General features: G+C 38.8%; 1 protein-coding gene across 5 annotated transcripts in view; it reads left to right on the top strand.

The window, feature by feature from the left end:
* The window catches only part of ptprua (protein tyrosine phosphatase receptor type Ua), a 158,098-nt gene that overhangs the window by 94,957 nt on the left and 42,566 nt on the right, over positions 1 to 20,575 (top strand). For all 5 annotated transcript variants that reach the window (XM_046844199.1, XM_046844202.1, XM_046844201.1 and 2 more), the window contains exons 5-8: positions 3,819 to 3,934; positions 8,223 to 8,400; positions 10,761 to 11,054; positions 16,909 to 17,232. In XM_046844199.1, coding sequence (XP_046700155.1) covers positions 3,819 to 3,934; positions 8,223 to 8,400; positions 10,761 to 11,054; positions 16,909 to 17,232 — 912 coding nt within the window. The remainder of the gene's footprint in view (positions 1 to 3,818; positions 3,935 to 8,222; positions 8,401 to 10,760; positions 11,055 to 16,908; positions 17,233 to 20,575) is intronic.

Genomic DNA, 20,575 nt, shown 5'->3' with positions numbered 1-20,575 from the left:
AGTGTAAGTTTGTCTCTGATGAACAAGTCGGTGGAGACTGTGGTGAAGGAAAAACTCCCTGAGATGCAGAAGGAAGAAACCTTGAGAGGAACCAGACTCAAGAGGGAACCTCATCCTCATCTGGGTTCCACCGAATGTCCATTTATTACAGATAAACAATGTTGAGGTGCAGTGATGGAGATCAGAGTAAACTGTAGTCCTGAGTCAGTGTAGCAGACTGTCGACATTAACTACAGTCCAAATCCATCCTCAAAGCTCCTGTTCTTACTCCAGAATTTCATGGAAACACCCAAGATGTTTATGTGAAACATCTCCAGCTGCACAGAGTCGCCTCCAAATGAAGACAACATCCAGAGGCAGACCAGGACGTAGTGGGCAGATCCGAGGAGGGAAGAGAAGCAAGAAAAGAAGAAAGAAAGAAGGAGATCCTGGTGATATTATTCACGTGAGCCTCAAAGGAAAGACTCGGGTCAATAATCACACCAAGGTCTTTGACTGCTGTACACTGAAACAGAAACACCATCCAGAGATGCTACAGAATCAGAAAGTTTACTAAAAACTTAAAAGTAGTAAAAAGTAAAAGTACTTCCGTCTTATCTGAGTTGAGCATTAGGAAGTTATCAATCATCCACTGTCTAATGTCCTTTACACACTCCTCAACATTGTTAAGCTGATCTCTCTCATCTGGCTTTGCTGAAATATACAGCTGTGTGTCATCAGCATAGCAATGGAAGTGAATACCATGTTTATGTGTAATTTTACCAAGAGGCAGCAGATATAAAGAGAAAAGCAGTGGGCCTAAGACAGATCCTTGCAGAACACCAAACTTTACCTCATAGAGTGTGGAGAACTCACCATTTACATCCACAAACTGATAGCGATCAGTCAAATAAGACGTGAGCCAAGAGAGAGCTGTTCCCTTTATTCCAACAACGTTCTCAACGCTCTCAACTGAACAACTGTGCTTCAACCTTTTCTAGAATCTTGGAGAATTGAGATGCACAAAAACATTGAAACATTCAAGGACAAGTAAACATAAAACCGTGTTGTCAAGGTCGTTGTAGAAGAAGCAATAATGTAAGATCTGATGTATTTTCAATGAAAGAATGAAAAGCCCTGCGGTGGGTGGGTGGATGTTTACTCGCATGTAGTTAGCCGGTGTACAATATGATCAGCATTTACAGTCTTACTGATTTAACCTTCAAGTTGCACAACCTAATTCTGTTCGACTACAAAGAATTTGAAGCGGAAATTCAGTAAAAAGGTTTATTTTGTACTGAAAACATGCAATAAGCTAGCAAAAAAAAATACTTTCTCCTGTTCTGTACTGACAGAATAATGTTCAGGTTTATTTTTTATTTATTTTGAGACATCAAACTATTAGCTACAATAACAATACCACACATACAACTACAATACAAAACAACACAATAAAATACATTAAAATGCTGTAGAATACAGAATTAAATGATAAAACACTCTACTACAGTACATTATTATACACTACAATGTTTTTCTATTGTGAACAATTAATGAAGCTTAAATACCAGGTCTCCCATCAGGGGTAAATTCTCCAGTTTAACCCCCTGCACTGACACACCACAGCCTATTAATGATGTCTCCTATTAATTAATATCTCCTTTTAATGAATGAATGATTAATAGGAGACAGTGACTACATCCTGCAGGGTTTTTCCAACTGGCACAAATTCCATCAAACACAGATTGGACGAATGAAAGCGCATATTAAACACATTAAAGCCTTCTGTTTAACTCTCCACTATCATTAATGTGAAAGAGGTGTGTTCAAGCCGCTAGGCAACACGTAGCTGTGCAAAACATCGCTGTAATAAATTGTCATAAAACATTCGAATCGTTTAAAGAAGGTGCGTTAATAGTTGAATGCAGCAATACATTTATAGACACAACGCTATTAAAGTGCGATAAAATTCGACGCAACAGCAGATTTGATGCTCCACTTGGCAAATTACTGATGCAGAACAAATGGAGATCATGTTGTGTCCATTCAGCTAAGTATTTTTACTCATTTAAGTCCGATCATCTAAATCTGTATGCAGGATGCTCATCATCTGGTTTCTAGACTTGTGCCATTATAGGAAGCATCAACATTTATAATCAGACTCACAGGTCAGGATGAAAGTTGACTATTTGAGCTGAAGGTCAAAAATTGTAACTAATTAATCAACTGATCCAGTGAAAGTATTTTGGTTGTTTATCGTATAGCAATTTTTTTTAAAATGCATATTAGTTTGGCATTAATGCATGCAGTTCTGCAGCTTCGGTCAACCTTCATTTTACTCGATAACACGTGCATCCTTGGAACTCGCATTCTTGAGAAAGACTTGGACGTGGAGGTACAACAAGAACACAAGGATTCCTGATCGCATAAAAACGCATACTGAAAAAAACATCTATTTTGTAACCAGGCAAAAAAAAGATGAAGCCATTTTTTTCTTTTTTGAAATGAAGGGTCTCTGAGCTTATGGCTGAAAGCAGAGCAGATGGCAGCGTCTGACGGGGATAAATGAGAGCTAACATTATGAAAAGAGGAAAAAAAAAAAGAAAACAATTGCCAGACAATAAAACGACATTACTGCAGATTTGTGTTTATATTTGATTCAAAACTTTTGATTAAAATATCTGCTGTTGTGTGGTTTTTTTTTAATTATCATTATTAATTATTTTTTATTCAATATCACAAGTCAACGTTAAAAGGAATTCTGTTTGGGTTTAAGAGCGTTTGACGAAATCTAAACAATTAAAACAGTAAAATAAATAAAGGAGTGGAAAATAGTGTTTTTGTCATTTCTTTAAATTTTCAGTTTTTCATATGAAAGTCTTTAATGTTCATCCATAAACCTTTGGGCCTCAATCAACCAGTATTGAGTTGTTGGTTATTACTGGAGATATTAGATTATTTAATTACTTAATTATTAATCCAGTGATTATAATTAGCTGCTGTTTTGAGTCTGGTATGTGCAGTTCGGTAGAACGTTGGCATGTAGCAGGAAATTAACTAATTTATAAAAAAAAAAATCTTTAATTCCAATTAATTGCCATTTTGGATCAAAAATTGACTCCGTTAGTAGTTATGTGACCTCGTTAAAACAATGAATTCACAGCAGTAGACTGAATAATTATGGAGAGATTTTCTAATACCTGTTTTATACACAAAAATTCACAGGCTGTAATAATCATTTGTTTAGAATCCATATTAACTGAGTAGGTGGTGAACCACATAATGACTATTACACGCTAACAGATTACTGAGGAACACGAACGTGACCCTTTTGATAAGATTCGATCAGACTGTTACGTTCCAGAAATCTCCTGGACGTTCTTTCTGCTTGGTGAGTCCGAATGAATTCCTTTAGAGCACAATATCATTGTAATAATTTTACAGGAAGATTTTTTTTACAGCACAGCAAAAAGAAAAACACACGCAAGGAACGTACATGAAACTTTAGATGATTCAAATGAATGATTGTTCCCATGTAATGAACTGCGCTCTACACTGTGAAAGGTGTGTGTGGGTTTCATGAACAGCTATTTATATCAATGCACAGTTTCTTCATGAAGACAGTCTGTATAAGAAGTGTGTTTTATTAGAGTAGTTATTTAACATCTCAGGCTACTGAATATAGAATGAAGAATGCAAAATAACCTCATAATTGTGTGTGTATTTGCATCAATTTAGACAAAATCAGCTGTATTATTATCATATTTATATATTATAATTGTGTAATTTCAGAAATAATGAATATTCATGAGCGTTTTCTTCTTTTCCACATTGTGCAGATAAAGTGCCACACTTCACCAGGCTCGGGGACGTGGAGGTGAACGCAGGGCAGAACGCCACCTTTCAGTGTGTGGCAAATGGACGTGCATCCAAACTGGATCCCTTCACCATGGAGGTGAGAAGAGAGAAAAACACACAAATGATGGCATTAATGATATAAAGCTTCTTTTATCAATCTTTTAGTATCAGTGTGTGTGTGAGAGTGTGTGAGAGTGTGTAAGAGTGTGAGAGTGTGTGAGAGTGTGTGTGTGAGTGTGAGAGTGTGTGTAAGAGTGTGAGAGTGTGTGTGTAAGAGTGTGTGTGTGTGTAAGAGTGAGAGTGTGTGTAAGAGTGTGAGAGTGTGTGTGTAAGAGTGTGTGTGTGTGTGTGTGTGTGTGTGTGTGTGTGTGTGTGTAAGAGTGTGTGTGTGTGTGTAAGAGTGTGAGAGTGCGTGTAAGAGTGTGAGAGTGTGTGTGTAAGAGTGTGTGTGTGTAAGAGTGTGAGAGTGTAAGAGTGTGAGAGTGTGTGTAAGAGTGTGTGTGTGTGTAAGAGTGTGAGAGTGCGTGTAAGAGTGTGAGTGTGTGTAAGAGTGTGAGAATGTGTGTAAGAGTGTGTGTGTGTGTAAGTGTGAGAGTGCGTGGAAGAGTGGGAGAGTGTGTGTAAGAGTGTGTGTGAGTGTGTGAGTGTGTGTAAGTGTGAGAGTGTGTGTAAGAGTGTGTGTGTGTAAGAGTGTGAGAGTGTGTGTAAGAGTGTGTGTGTGTGAGTGTGAGAGTGTGAGAGTGTGTGTGTAAGAGTGTGTGTGTGTGTGTAAGAGTGTGAGAGTGTGTAAGAGTGTGAGTGTGTGTGTGTAAGAGTGTGTGTGTGTGTAAGAGTGTGAGTGCGTGTAAGAGTGTGAGAGTGTGTGTAGAGTGTGTGTGTGTAAGTGTGAGAGTGCGTGTAGAGTGTGAGAGTGTGTGTGTAAGAGTGTGTGTGTGTGAGAGTGTGTGTGAGTGTGAGAGTGTAAGAGTGTGTGAGAGTGTGTGTGTAAGAGTGTGTGTGTGTGTAAGAGTGTGAGAGTGTGGAAGAGTGTGAGTGTGTGTAAGAGTGTGAGAGTGTGTGTAAGAGTGTGAGAGTGCGTGTAAGAGTGTGTGTGTAAGAGTGTGTGTGTAAGAGTGTGTGTGTGTAAGAGTGTGAGAGTGCGTGTAGAGTGTGTGTGTGTGTGTAAGAGTGTGTGTGTAAGAGTGTGAGAGTGCGTGTAAGAGTGTGAGAGAGTGTGTGTGTAGAGTGTGTGTGTAAGAGTGTGAGAGTGCGTGTAAGTGTGAGAGTGTGTGTAGAGTGTGTGTGTGTGTAAGAGTGTGAGAGTGTGTGTAAGTGTGTGTGTAAGAGTGTGTGTGTGTAGAGTGTGTGTGTGTGAGAGTGTGGAAGAGTGTGAGTGTGTGTGAGAGTGTGTGTGTGTGTGTGTGTAAGAGTGTAAGTGTGTGTGTGTGTGTGAGTGTGAGAGTGTGTAAGAGTGTAAGTGTGTGTGTGTGTAAGTGTGTGTGTGTGTAAGAGTGTGAGAGTGTGTGTAAGAGTGTGAGAGTGTGTGTAAGAGTGTGTGTGTGTGTAAGAGTGTGTGAGTGTGAGAGTGTGAGAGTGTGTGTGTGAGTGTGTGTGTGTGTGTGTGTGAGAGTGTGAGTGTGAGTGTAAGAGTGTGTGTGTGTAAGTGTGTGTGTGTGTAAGAGGTGTGTGTGTGTAGAGTGTGTGTGTGTAAGAGTGTAAGAGTGAGAGTGTGTGTAAGAGTGTGTAAGAGTGTGTGTGTAAGTGTGAGAGTGCGTGTAAGAGTGTGAGTGTAAGAGTGAGTGTGTGTAAGAGTGTGTGTGTGTGTGTAGAGTGTGTGTGTGTGTGAGAGTGTGTGTGTAAGAGTGTGTGAGAGTGTGTGAGAGTGTGTGAGAGTGTGTAAGAGTGTGAGTGTGTAAGAGTGTGAGAGTGCGTGTAAGAGTGTGAGAGTGCGTGTAAGAGTGTGAGAGTGTGTGGAAGTGTTTTTGGTGACAACCACAAAACTCCTTAAAAGGCAAAACTCACGGCACTGAAATAAAAATCGAAGCTCTTATAACAACCTCCACTCTTGGGAAGATGTTCTACTAGATGTTGTGGATTTAGATTCAAGGTTTCTATGGAGATTTGTGAGTCAGTAGTGATGTAAGTGAGGTGAGGAGGCCTGGTCTACAGCAGGAGATCTTCCACTTCTTGGGTCTTCTTGTGCAAGTGAAGGGAAAAATTCATGCTCCTGCCTCCATTTTTTGCTCAGTCATGGAATCAGTTTGCTGAAGAATCACACATGGCGGGAAAAGTCAGGTGTAGAATAAAGTGTAGAAGTGCATAATAATAAATCTATTAAATAATATATGTTTAAAAAAGAAAGATCTTTTAAAAGCAAAGCAGAATGTGTTAATTAGGTGAAGCAGTTTGGGTGAAGGATCTCCACCTCGCTCTATCTGCTGCCGTGTTTCCTGCTGTTTGATGCTCGAGAGGTTGTTTTGTGGCAGAATTATTTCAGCTCTTACTTTGATCCTTAAAGCTTTGAAAGATCTCTGATGGACTGCACAGCGCCGCTTTACCAGTTCTTCAAACAGAACAAACTAATAAGCTTTCATGCAGTATCCAGGTTTGGGTAGAAAGATCTCAGTAAAGCCCGAAATCCACTCTGTAGATGTTTCTTTGGGTTGTTGATCTTTTATATTTGTTTTTTTATTTTTTTATAAAAGAAAAACCCTGAATTATTGATTGATTTCATATACAAAGAAATGATTACACTCACGTTACTGCTGTTTGACTGTGTGTCATTACACACCTGAGTGTCGTAGCAGAGAGCGTTTACTTTTTCACAACCTGATCACAGAAAACACTAAATCATCCCTCTACTATTTATCCCTCAATTATCTACCACTCATTCCTCCATCCTCTCCTACTCATCCCTCTATTCTTTACCACTCATCTCTTCATCCTCTACCACTCATTCCCCCATCTTCTACCACTCAACCCCCCCTTTTTCTTTTCTACCACTCATCCCTCCATCTTCTACCACTGCTCCACTCATCTCTCCATTCACTATTACTTTAATGCACCAGTGTATGTATGTTCTGATTACACAAAATGAAATGGTAACAAAAGATTAGATTTTGTGTGTGTGTGTGTGTGTGTGTGTGTGCATGCATGTCTGTGTGTGTGTGTGTGTGTGTGTGTGTGTGTGTGTGTGTGTGTGTTTGTGTGTGTTTGACTAAATCGAGCAATATGTTGGAAAAAAGGTGGTTAAACATTTAATACATGTTTGTGTATGTGTGTGTGTGTGTGTGTGTGTGTGTGTGTGTGTGTGTTAAAACAGTTGTCTCAACACTCAAGAGATGATATTATCATGACTAATCATTAGCAGGTCCAAGAATATACACTGTTGGTGTGTGTGTGTGTGTGTGTGTGTGTGTGTGTGTGTGTGTGTGTGTGTGTGTTTAATTGAATCTCATCTCTCTGGTGTAAAAATGACCAGAAGACATTAAAGAAATGTGCATGTGTCTATCTAATGAGAAAGTGAGCGTTACAGTGAGAGTTGGAGGGCAGGAAATGTGAGCAGTGAATGTGCTGTGACATTTATGAATTGCTCTCCAGCCCCTCCAACCTTCCTGTCCGTCAGCCTGACATTTGCTTTATTCCCTCGTTGCACGTGTTTCGAGCCGTCCCGCTCGTGCAGCGTAGGCTGAGCGCTGAACCGTTATAATATTCACATCATAATAAGAATTATGCGCTTCTAATGTGAAGTGCTCCGTGTGCTTTCTCTCTCTATACAGGAACAATATTATTAGTCATTACGCTTGCATTCAAAAGATCCAAAAGTCTAACTGGTACTTTCAGAAGAACAGAAAGGACCATGGTTTGTAGGCTTTTGTTGTCAGGGTTCCCGGTCGAGTAAAACAGTTAGAAGCCCCTGAGGAACCATTAGCATCAGGGTTTTTTTTTGGCTAGCTAATGAAGTTGCATGTATGGATTTTACAAAGTTTACTGTGTGATTGACATTTTCACTTGAAAGCACATGTTTAATTCACACACAGGAAGATGAAGGAGCTCGCATTAATGAATATTAATAATAGTAATATTAATTTCTAGTTTTAATGAAGCTGCTGTAGAACTGCGGAAGGAAATCCATCCATGATCAGATATCTCCTGAAAAAGAATAGTTAAATCCCAGAGAAGATATCCTGCTTATATTCTGTTCCTAATAATTTGGCAAGCTGAATTTAACAGGGTTCCTCCTTTTTTAGGGGAATAAATATAATCTTAAAACTCTGTCTGCATACATGAAACTGGAAAAGTCTGGAATTTTGAAATATAAATGTGTAGGAACCCTGATTTAAGTGGTTTTTTTTAGAATGTGGAATCATAGGAATGTCTCTTTCTCTTTCTCTTTTTTCCCCCAGAGGCATAATGGGCTCCTAATGGTCCCCTATTCACTCACATCATCAGTCGGTGAGCGTCGTTTGGCTGCATGGTTTCAGATAGATGGAGCGCAGCGGACCGAGCAGGATCTTTATCGCTGTATCACACAATCTTCCTATGGAGCTGCTGTATCCAACTTTGCTGAGCTCATTGTCAGAGGTATCGCACTCAAGCACCAGTAAAACGTATTAGAAATGCATTTTATTCTTGATATTTGAATATTCACCATGTCCCAACTTTAGAGTGGTGAGAGCAGGGCAGATACGAGGTGGTATGAAAAAGCTTGGAGACTGGTGCTGTAACTGGTGCTATTCTGACCCACTGACGATTTGATCACAAACAGAAAGTTAGAACAAAGAACAAATATGAAATTCTGGTCTTTGATATACGGCGATGCTGCAACGGGTCGTTTGAGGTGTTTTCAGCAATGAATTGCATTCAAGAGTGGAAGATGACGAGAAACCAGGTAGACCTTCAATGAGCTCAACCCCCGAAAACTCTGATCGTCGGAGAATGAGACACGTGGTCTCTCCCTCACCCACCCTACTAGTCAGATTTGCAGACTTCGCCCTCTTCCTGAAGATGAAGATCCAGCTCTGCGTTTTCACGCCGTTGCAAAGATCTGACGCGAATCTCCAAACTTTCTTGTACCACCTTGTAAAATATTGCATGTAAAGTAGATGTTCATGGAGCTGGATTTGTGTACAGGAGCATTGTCATGCTGGAACAGGTTTGGTTCTCATAGTTTAAATGAATGGAGATCATATATACGTATCTATGACTCCACAATTCACTCGTAAAAATATAATAACAAAGACGTGTCTTTTTGTATGCAAACGTGGATGTCATTGTGCATTCTGATATCATAACAAGCAAAGCGTCCTCGTTTATATTACTCAAAGACCAGTGAGTCACTCTGTCTCTTTTTTCTCCTCGGTCAGACGTTAGATGTTGGAATTACAATGTCGAAAGCCTTGAATGTTTGACTCACCACTTTTAATACAAGTTCTCTCCCACACTGTTCACTTCACTGCCATCACTACTGAACACACACTACATACTCAACCTTCTCTAACTGCATCAGTGATCACGCTGAGTTTCAGCCATCAGGTAGCTGCTGCTCTTCATGAGAAATCAACTTAAGTTTCTGTGAAATATCCGAGGTGAACGTTGGCTTTATGTCATGCTATTTTCCTGTAGTGATCTTTATTAAGTGTCATTCCTGTCTTATGCATCATCATCCATAAGATTTGAAAATTTGAGCAAACCAACAATACAATTATTACAAGTAATTTGTAAATATTTTTTGAGCAAAAATATAAAATTTGTTTTTCTGAACATTTATCGTATCATTCTATAATAAAACATACTCGATTTATTATTTTTTTACTTTATTTAGGTATTAAATTGCACATTTTTCCACTCTAGCTATGCAAATCCAGTTCTCAGATTGTTCACTAAATAAACTCTAATATAAAATAATTTCACTTGTTTTAGAGGCTTTAGATTTGTTTCTATTCCATTTTATTCTATTCTAGATAAATTGCACCTTCATCAGTAAAAAATCACTCCATTTTCTTCATAATTCTAGATCCTGTTGATTAATGCCATCAGCTGGATGTCTAAAAGACTTTTGTTGTAGATGGAGGTCATGTTATCACACAGTTTGTTGTAGAATTCCAGCAGGATTTTTTTGGGCGTCAATAAAACAACAGTCAAACAATTCCGATTCTTTTTACTGACATTTTACTGCACAAACCTCGTTTTTGCTAAGAACCTTTAATCAAGTGTACAAATCTTTTATTGAGTTAATAAATAAAGAGCATTTCAAGCAAGAGGTGGTCCAATGGGTAAGATGTTGAGTGCATGATCAGAAGGTTGAGATCAAATCCCAGCACCATTAAGCTGCCAAATGGCATAAATATAAAAATGTGAATGGAAGTACTTACATATGTCCCAGCTCATAGATCTTGTCTTAGACTCTTCATGTGATTGTATTTTTCCCCTTCAATACCTTTTTACTTCTACTTCACTCATTCCAACCTAATCTAGAAGTGCATCACAAAAGCCCTTGAGCATAATGTGAAAGCCCCATGTACCCTGTCGTGTTTGTTATGAAGTCGAGTCAGTAGATTGTTTCAGTCACGCAGACCTGAACAAAAAATAAGCAATTGGCACACATGGCACACATAATCAGTCATGCAGACGAGGCCTTATTCCGTCTGTGCTTACGAGTTAAGAATTTCTCTAGTACCACTTTGTTGTGATTAAAATCCTTTTATGACTCAACCTGTAGTCAGAGCATAAAAACATGTTCTGTGAATGATAAATTGAAGGTAACGTAACAAAATGCTGCCTAATATAATAAATACTTACAGAAGAGCGTTTAGAGCGAAACCACAATGAAGAAAGATGCCGTAATGTCCAAACTTTCTTCTCGAAGATTCACATTAAAAGCTGTAGTTGTTTTAAGTTGCTTTTTAACCCTTCATTACTTCACTTTTTTCTTTACTATTTAGTCCCACCCACTCCGATAGCTCCACCACAACTGCTGCGCTCAGGCTCCACCTACCTGATCATTCAGCTCAACACAAACTCTATAGTGGGAGACGGGCCGGTGATCCGTCGGGAGATAGTGTACAGGGCGAGCCATTCTCCATGGTCAGAGACTCACGGCGTCAACTCTCTCACTTATAAAGTCTGGCATCTGGAACCAGACACTGAATACCGTATCAGCGTTCTCCTCACACGACCTGGAGAGGGAGGAACCGGACCACCTGGACCACCTTTGGTCAGCAGAACTAAGTGTGCTGGTGAGTAAGAACTTATATGCGATGGTATCAAACTTTTAATACAATTGAAGCAATACAATACACAATCCTGACACCAACAGATGGTGTATGGTGAAGTGTTGTGGTGCAGGCTAATGTCACTCGGCTCCTTGTTGCTCCTGTTGACGGAGAACTGGTCCACGGGTCCATGCTGCTCTGACCTTTTAGCTTTTTATTGTCCTCTGGTGCAGTCACGCATTGAGCATGTGGATTGTTGTGCTGTTAGTTCTCTTTCTACACGCCAGTGATATTTCTAATGAATATTGATGTAAAAATAAAAAAATAATTTAAAATACAAACATGTACAGCATTTCAATCCAATCCAATCCAATCCAATCAAATCCAATCATATCTCTCTTTTTTTACAAGAATATACCAATTACTCTATCTATCTATCTATCTATCTATCTATCTGTCTGTCTGTCTGTCTGTCTGTCTGTCTGTCTGTCTGTCTGTCTGTCTGTCTGTCTCTCTCTCTCTCTCTCTCTCTCTCTCTCTCTCTCTCTCTCTCTCTGCCTGCCTGCCTGCCTGCCTGCCTGCCTGTCTGTCTGTCTGTCTGCCTGCCTGCCTGCCTGCCTGCCTGTCTGTCTGTCTGTCTGTCTGTCTGTCTATCTATCTATCTATCTATCTATCTATCTATCTGTCTGTCTATGCAGCATATACTGTATATATATATATATATATATATATATATAGTTGTATATTTGAGACTGAATTAGTGATGAGTAGCTGGAAGCATGTCATCTGGCAGGAAGATGTTCATTGCACAAACAAGTGTTGTATTCCTGTTGGTGGTTAATGATGCACTGTAATATATGTACTTGATATATGTGCAGGATCCGGGCTGTGTACTTACTCTAATTATACACAGCCTGAGCAGAACGTAGACCCTGATGCAGATCGAGAGCTTCTATCATCTTTATTTCTGTGATGTTTGGGTCTGCTTCTTTTTAAAAGGACGCCCCATGGTCAGCTTTTAAATAGAATTGATCAGAGAAGATCCTTTATACTGAGACTCTGGGACAGAACCAGAGACAAACGATGATTTACATCAGACTTATAGAAGAGGATTAATAAGGAACCTGTTACAAGGAAGTCTGGATTGAGCATTTGAAGAATATATGAATAAAAAAACCTAAAATCATTATTCTGGTGTAGAATTGTTATTGCATGATGATATGCACTGGATGCAAAATGCTGAAATCATCATCTCTTTAATAATATCAGTAGGGTGGCAGCACAGAGGCTCAGCAGGTTGTGTGACATCTCAGGGTCAATCCTGAGTGTGAGCACAGTGAGATGAATCCTTGTGTTACACTACAACACTAATGAACACTCATTTATTTATTTAAGACAAATAAATGACTCAATTAATCAATGAGCAAAGCAAGTTTTCGCTAATTTCTCTCGGGCGTAAATCTTGTGCAATAAACAAATCATAATAAATATGCAAACTTTAAATGAGAACTTAATTAATTAGAAAACGCTGAAGATAATGTAATTAGATGTAATTCGATTATTGGAAAGTGAACTTTACATTAGAGCAAAAAGTACATCGAGATTTAATATCTATAGCAGATTTATAGTTTGTTTAGAACATTTTCTGGAAGCAGGTTTTACAAAACATCACACATAACATGGTGTTCTGCAGCCACCTCCACACCATCCACACACTCGAAACTGGAGAAGGGAATTTTCTGGCTTGCACATTCAATGACCCGCACAGTTCTTTCCACTTGGCCCTCCGGCACACACTTTCCTCACCCTTTCTTTCCTTCATAACTGCTCTTTGATGGCTTCTCAGTAGTATGCAGCAAGTCTCTCAAGGCAAAGGAATGACATTCAGAATAGAAATAATGGTGGGACCAGGAGGAACTTTGGGTACGTGAACTATAAAGAAAACATTAGATCATTTTCTATTTTTAGAACTTGTAAGTGCTTGCAGACAAACTTCCAGAACATTCTTCTGGTTTTAAACTTAACTTTATACTGCTTCATCTGAGCTCCAGTAATCTGCCACAGAAGGAACACAATGTGTTGCTATGAATATATTAATTCTGATGAAGGTCATTGTTTCCTCCATACCACGAGCTGGCTGCAGATCCAGAGGTGGAGATATTTCATTGGGGAAAAGGAGTACAAATTAAATTCCATACTATTAAAGGTCCAGTATTTCATGGAATTGATTATCTCATCTGCGTAGACAAAGTTTTGGAGACTCCGTCCTGTGGTCAACTCAAACTCCAAAAAACTAAAAAACTAAACTAAACCAATATGAAGGAATTTTAAATAAAACACTGCTGTTTTATTGGTCAAATCTGCTGCTTTGTGCATTTATACATTACATGGCATTTGTACAGAGGGTAATATTTATTCATGGAAGTTTAAACTGATGTTCTGTTTACTGCAAACTACATACAGACCTGCAGAAATTGACATCATGTCATGTGTCGTGCCGTCTGACTGGACCGAGGTGCTGGAACAGTCAGCTGCCTCGGGAACTGTGCGTCATGCAGCCTGCAGCTCCTCAGATCTCAGTATTGATGAAAAATCCATATTAATGCCTCCATAACAATAAAGTATGATTTAAGTGTAAAAACTACCTGATTATAATCAAAAGCACAAAAACCCCAAATGTTTTAATGTCTACTTTGATAAATTCCATTTTAATGGAACCCTGAGGCCTTTGTGAGGTCTGTGGGATAACTGTGCACTCAGGTGTAATACAGGTACAGGCTGGGAGTAGCTAAGATCTGTTAATAATAATAATAATAATAATAATAATAATAATAATAATAATAATATTCCCACATCAGCAGTGCAGCTCTTTGTTCTGATTGGCCGGATCGTAGTGGGTGATGGAGAAATCCCTCAACAGAAACGGGAACGGCACAAAAGCATGAACAGAACTTGATTAATTTATTTTGTAATAAATAGTAATGTAATACTGAGTAGACCACAGTGAATAAGTAAATTCCTCATCAATTTCTTTTTAGATTATTCTGCTGGTGCATATTAACCAAGTGAGATCTTCGTGGTTATGATGTTTGACTACTGGATGGAAGGTCATGGTGCACAGACCTTTTCTTTCCATCCACTGGTTTAGTGAATATGAGTCTGATCACCAGACTGGCCATCAGATCGTTATAAATTCCTGCAGTGGTCAAGGCTCTGATTAATTCTGTAACGGTTTAGAAATTTCAAAATGTTCAAATGATGCAGAAAATGAGGTTACAGCAAAAGTACAGGAAATACTGATTACTGAATTAATCATGCTGAGCTGAAATAAAACAAGGGGTCAGAAATATTCACAGCAAGTAATTAAACTAATAAATAAATAAACAATGAGTAAGTAAACAAACAATAAATTAAAAATATTATGTTATAAGTAAGTGAGCAAACAAACAAACAAGGAAACAAATAATTAAATAAATAAATAGCTGAGTAATGAATAATTAGTGAGCAATGATAAAATCAATAAATAGATCATAAATAAATGAAAATAAATATTGAGCAAATAAGGAAACAAACAAGCAAAAAAAAAAATAGGTGAGGAAAATCTTAATAGTAAAAGAAAAATTTATTAGCTAATTTGGTTATAAAATAATAATAATAATAATAATAATAATAATATTTATTATTGTAATTGATCACCTTAATGAAGAATCTTCTCTATTCTGAAGGGGGCGTGGTCTCTCCAGAATAGCCCCGCCCCTATTAACAGAACCTGAGAGTGTCAGTGATTTAATAGTTGACTATGAAACATGTGAATCCTATACTGGATCCTTTACAGAATGAAAAGCAGCAGGAGATTAGTTTTGTTCAGCGTTTTTACTTGTCATCAGAAGAATTAATGAAAGAGTATCTTCTGAGAGAATGATGTTCATGTCTCCTGTACAGATTCAGAGACATGTGTTTGTCCAACAGCTTATTAAGACACTTGTTTTAACTTCTGGAAAGAGTGCTGTGTGTTCGAGTATTTCTGTGGATACACACTCAATATGGAGTTCATTTTGTTCAGGGTTTGTAAATTACTTTTCCATGAGTTTCAGTTCTAACATCCATCTTAGGAAGTGTGCAGAAGCACTGGGTTTGGAGCTCGTGCAGAAAATGTTTTGATCCATTTCCTGTATAGCAGCTCCTCGTTCTCATTCGGCTTATACATCAACGTCAGCGTGGCCTGAAGTGTCAATAAATCTCCGTCACTTAGAGCCGTGACGTGAGGCTCAGAATCACAATCCTGTGTCTGTATCTGCCTAATGCTCCAGACACACAACTCTCCTGTTTTATGTCTTGCTAGTTGTGACAAGTCTGAGGATGCAGACGCTTCGTTTCTGTTTCACTTGCATATATTCATTGTAATATGAGAGTATTGTTTAGACCGTGTGACATATCTGCACCGTCTCGGCACACAATAGTGCGTATTGTGAGACTGAATTAATGTTGTGATTATGAAAAACTGTTCATATTCACCGCCTAGAATCAATCATCCAGGCTGTAATTTTGACAGCAGCCCTGTGAAGCTGCCTGTGTGGCAGGATAATCACTCTCACACACACACACACACACACACACACACACACATGCATTAGGTGCAATTTTCCAAATACATATGTTAAAAAGAGCTACTCTGAACTGCTCCAAACTCCAAACGCGTGAGGATGGAAATCGTATTATATGAGAAATATCACACATTTGTTGTATATGTGTGTATGGAGCTGTGGTTTTTAGAATAATGTGAATTTTTACAATAGATACCTTGTGTATTGCATCACACATGCACTTAGAGAGCTGTACGAGGATTCGAGGATGATTTGTGATACAGATGTAAAAAAAAAAATTCTGCTGAATGTAGAAAAGAAACAGCAACAAATATTTTTCTACTTTTCTTCTCTTAATTGTATTATTAGCATGCAGGTGGATATATAATTATGTTACACATGTTACGTTACATCATGTGATACAAAAATAGACAGACAGACAGACAGACAGACAGACAGACAGACAGACAGACAGACAGAGGAACTGTCTGGCTGATGAACACAAATGTCTATATGACACTCCAAAAAATTAATGGAACATCTTCCCAGAAAAGTGGAGGGAATTAGAAGAGCAGATTTGGACAATATGTGAAATGCGATTTTCAAAAACCACATACAGATGTGTGTGTGTGTGTGTGTGTGTGTGGGTGTGTGTGTAAGAGAGAGTTTTCGATGGTCTGTCTAACACTGAGCCTGGAGAAGTCCCTGCAGATGTGTGTCATTAATTAGTTTAATCAGCGTAGCTTGATTCGGATCCTGCGAGGCTGCGAGGCTGCGAGGCGGCGAGGCTGCGAGGCTGCGAGGTGGCGGTGGCGTTCAGGCCCGAACACACCGAGACACAACAGGAGCCACAAATGAGATTTGATTTTCTTCTTTATTTCTTTCTCAGAGGCCATTTAGTTCTATTAGCAGTCATAATGCGCTTATATGAGTAGCTGTGGATTTTAACCATCAAAGATAAAATGTGCTTTTACAATGATTTTTTCAGGTACAAAGAAATTTGGCAATAAACAGAATGTAAAATGTGAAATGCCATTAAAGTGAGTCTGTTTCATTTGTGTAGTCAGAGTGTGTTGGACTGATCTAGACAGAGATGGAAATGATTGAAAGCTCATGGAAGTAAAACAGATCATGCCTTTTATTTTCACCATTTTGTTCTTAACATGCTGAACTGCTTTTTCTTCATGTTCAATCAGTAAAACTGAATATTTTTATTAATGATTCTCAAAACAACAGCTTACTGCTGATATAAAAGAATATGAAGTGATATGAGGTTTTTTCTCTCTCTGACACAGAGCCCATGCGTCCCCTCCGTGGTCTCTCTGCGTCTGAGATCCAGTCCCGCCAGTTGGTGCTGCAGTGGGAACCCCTGGGTTATAACCTGACCCGATGCCACACCTACTCCCTGTCTCTGTGCTACCGTTACTACACCGCGACAGGAAACGGGGCCGTCACTAATAATGCCACCGTCAGAGAGTGTCTGTCCATGGACAGGAACATGTCTCGCTTCACACTGCGAGACCTGCCACCGTTCCGTCCTGTACACATCCGCCTCGCTCTGGCCAACCCCGAGGGCAAGAAGGAGAGCCGAGAGGTCACGTTTCAGACGGAGGAGGACAGTGAGTACACAACTAACTTTATATAGAAGATCCACATCACCTTTACAGTCATTTAACTGACTTACAGTACATTCATCTCTAGATTCATCGCATCATGTCTCTGTTTCATCTTTACATCAAATCTCTAAATATTTTGCTTTCTATTCGAAAACATATACGAGGTGGTTTAGAAAAGTTTGGAGACTCGCTACGTTTCCACACGTTCGCCTTCAAAATAGTCCTCTTGCACAGTAATACAGCGCTCCCAGTGTTCTTCTGAAACGTGTCCTGGACGTCTTCTTTTCGAAGCTATCGAGCTCCTCCGGCATCAAAACGCAGACCTCTGAGCTGCATCTACATCTTCAGGAGGAGGGTGAAGTCCACAGGAGCCAAATCAGGTAAGTGGGGTGGATGTGAACGTGAGATCATGTTGTTTCCTGCGTAAAACTCACGTGTGAGGAGGAGCTCGGTGACAGGGTGCACACGTGGTGAGAACAGCATCTCCAGATGTACACAGGAGGATGTCTTTTGGCGCACCGACTTATGAAGGTTGGTGCTCCCTGTGACTGTGCGTGCAGCCTTGTGCTGCCATCTGTTGGCGTGTTACAAAACTAGTCTCTGAACTTTATAAAACCACCTCGTATTTTTATTCTCCGAAATCAGTTTTACATGAGATTTTCTGGGGGGTCAATAATAATAGCAGCCACCACATGCTCTGCTCTGCTGATGCAAAAGTATAAATTTCAGTCTGTCAGATTCTGTGATCTGCATTTTGATGGAATGATGTGATTGAAAGTTGGTCTTATTATGCAGCTTTCAACGAATTTAACTCACACTACAATGTATGTAATGCCTGAGCATGTTCTGCACACACCTGGCGTAATAAACCCTTTTCATTTTGACGTGTAATAACAGGACGAAAATAGGTGTTAGCAACGACATTAATTATTGTTCCATTTTATGACAGAGATTTTTCGCATTTTTTAACACTGCTTATAAATTCCTTGTATTTTCTGCTTGTATTCTATTAAAGAGAAATAATTATGTACAGCTATTATATCATTGCTGAGACAACAAACCAAATGGTGTCTTATGTCTCATGCACATTACTGTATAATCCTTGATATTTCTATATAATTAAGCAATATCACAGGAGTAAGAGTGGGATTACACTGAATATTAACACAGCTGTCACTCATCAGAGGCACAAGCAGATCTATAAACAAGACTTTAATATTGAGCGAGTGACATTTTGGACAAAATATGGCCATATGTTCGGTTTATTTTTGCTCTAATAGTAAAAATACACTGGCTCACATTCCTGCTGAAGTTCCTCCAGACGAGTGATTTGCACAAACGTCTCAGTGCTGTGGTAGAACAACGCCACTCGATTGAGTTTAATAGTGGAATTTGCTGGTTGTTGCATAATTAACCAGAAATAATTTAAGAATAGCACATAAAGAGTAATGGTTTATGCATTAAAGGGTTAAATACACTACCATGAAAAAGTTTGTCTGCTTTAATATTTTCCATATTTTTCAGTATTTTCTACTGTTTTTAAATCATTTTAGGAAGAGAAATGGAATATGTAGTGAGCCGGAAAATGTTTTGACAATTTTTATCCTTTTATACTTTTTACATTTTTACAGAATTAATGATGAAGCTTTGGAAACATCTGGCATTTTCTCAAATGACTTTATAAAGAAGCTCCAAGCAGGAGGATTTATCCAAAATTCTCTGAAATAAAACTGTGCTAAAACGGAAAAAAATTCTAGAAAAAACGAAAGAAAAAAGAAAGAAAGATGCCTTATATGTGTCACATGTACTTTACAAGACAGTAAAATTCTTTCTTTGCATATAGTCCATTGAAGCTGGAGTCAGAGCACAGGGTCAGCCATGGTACAGCGCCCCCTAGAGCACAAAGTGTTAAGGGCCTTGCTCAAGGGCCCCAGAGTGGCAGCTTGGCGACACTGCTGCTTAAACCCCCGACTTTCCAATTAGTTACCCAAAACCTTAACCAATGAGATTCCATCTTACCAAAAACAATGGCTTGTTTGCAGAAACAATATTTTACATATATACACATTATATACAGTAAAAATACATTTTAAAATAAAGTATAAATGTAACATTAGAAAATGTTTTACCAAAATGTATATTTGAATGGGACTCTGTACAGTTCTCTGAGGTGGCTGTGAAATTCTAAGCAAAATCACAGAATCAAAAAACACGACAACAACGTGACAAACCAGAGAAGCTTCTGTAGGTATAGTTTGGGAATTAAATACTTACAGCTGATTGGATGAGACACTGGTGGATCGTCGTTGTGTTTTCTGACCCTGTGAGCGTTTGCACTTCTCAGCCAGCGTAAAAACACATTAAATAATTGTTTTATTATAAGAATCATTTAACACAAATTAGCTAATTATACATTATGATTCCTTTGTTCACAGGCATGTGCCCAGTTTCTACTGTTTATAGCAGTAATGCAGATATTGATTCTCCAAATTCTGGGCATCAGCAAAACTAAATGGCTGAGCAAACATTTAAAATGGAAGCAGATGAAAAATTAATAAGAAGTCTCCACCATCAATGAACTGGAATCAACATTTGTGCTTAGTTTTGCATTTTCTATTTTGTCACACTGGACAGGTAATAAAGCACATTTTCATGCAAATAGCAAGAAGATTAGTCTAATCAGTAAATAAATCCCTTTCATGCTGGCAGCAAATAAAGCGATGAATGAATTCACCTTATTTATCACTTCAGAGGTTTTTTCTTCTTCTGACGAAACACCCCTCCACCCCCCCCTCACCCCCATTCCCCGGGCCTCCTCCCGTCTTCTTCTCCTTCCTCCAGCCTCGATTTCACATTGGATTCCTTCATCCGCAGTCAGCACGTCATGCGTAAATGATTAATTGTAAACAGCAGCAACATCAGAATTAATTGTGTTAATAAAGTGTGAAAACATGCAGCTTACGCATCAATGCAATAAATTAATATATAAATAAATAAATACAATGAGCAAAGGGACCACCGTCTCTGCAACAAAACCCCCCGTAGAAAATCCAGCTGTTGTAAAAAACAAAAAAAAGCTTCATCTGCTTTAGAAAATTTTTTCCATCTTCTGTCTGTTGCAAATTCATCATTATTGTTGTTGTTGTTGTTGTTTTCCATTGTTTTGAAATGACATGCACTTTCAGATTCTCAGGTCACTGCTAACTCAGACTCCAGTTCCCAGGAAACACTGTGGCTTTGAACACCAACTTCATCTCGCACCACTTATACACACTACAGTGTTCACAATCGCACTTCTACTGATTACACACCTGCTTATGATTACACACAAATGACTTGATGCACT

The sequence above is a fragment of the Silurus meridionalis genome, chromosome 29 (genome assembly GCF_014805685.1).
Source record: "Silurus meridionalis isolate SWU-2019-XX chromosome 29, ASM1480568v1, whole genome shotgun sequence".
In the NCBI taxonomy this organism is placed as follows: domain Eukaryota; kingdom Metazoa; phylum Chordata; class Actinopteri; order Siluriformes; family Siluridae; genus Silurus; species Silurus meridionalis.
This window is presented reverse-complemented; position numbering and strand designations above follow the sequence as displayed.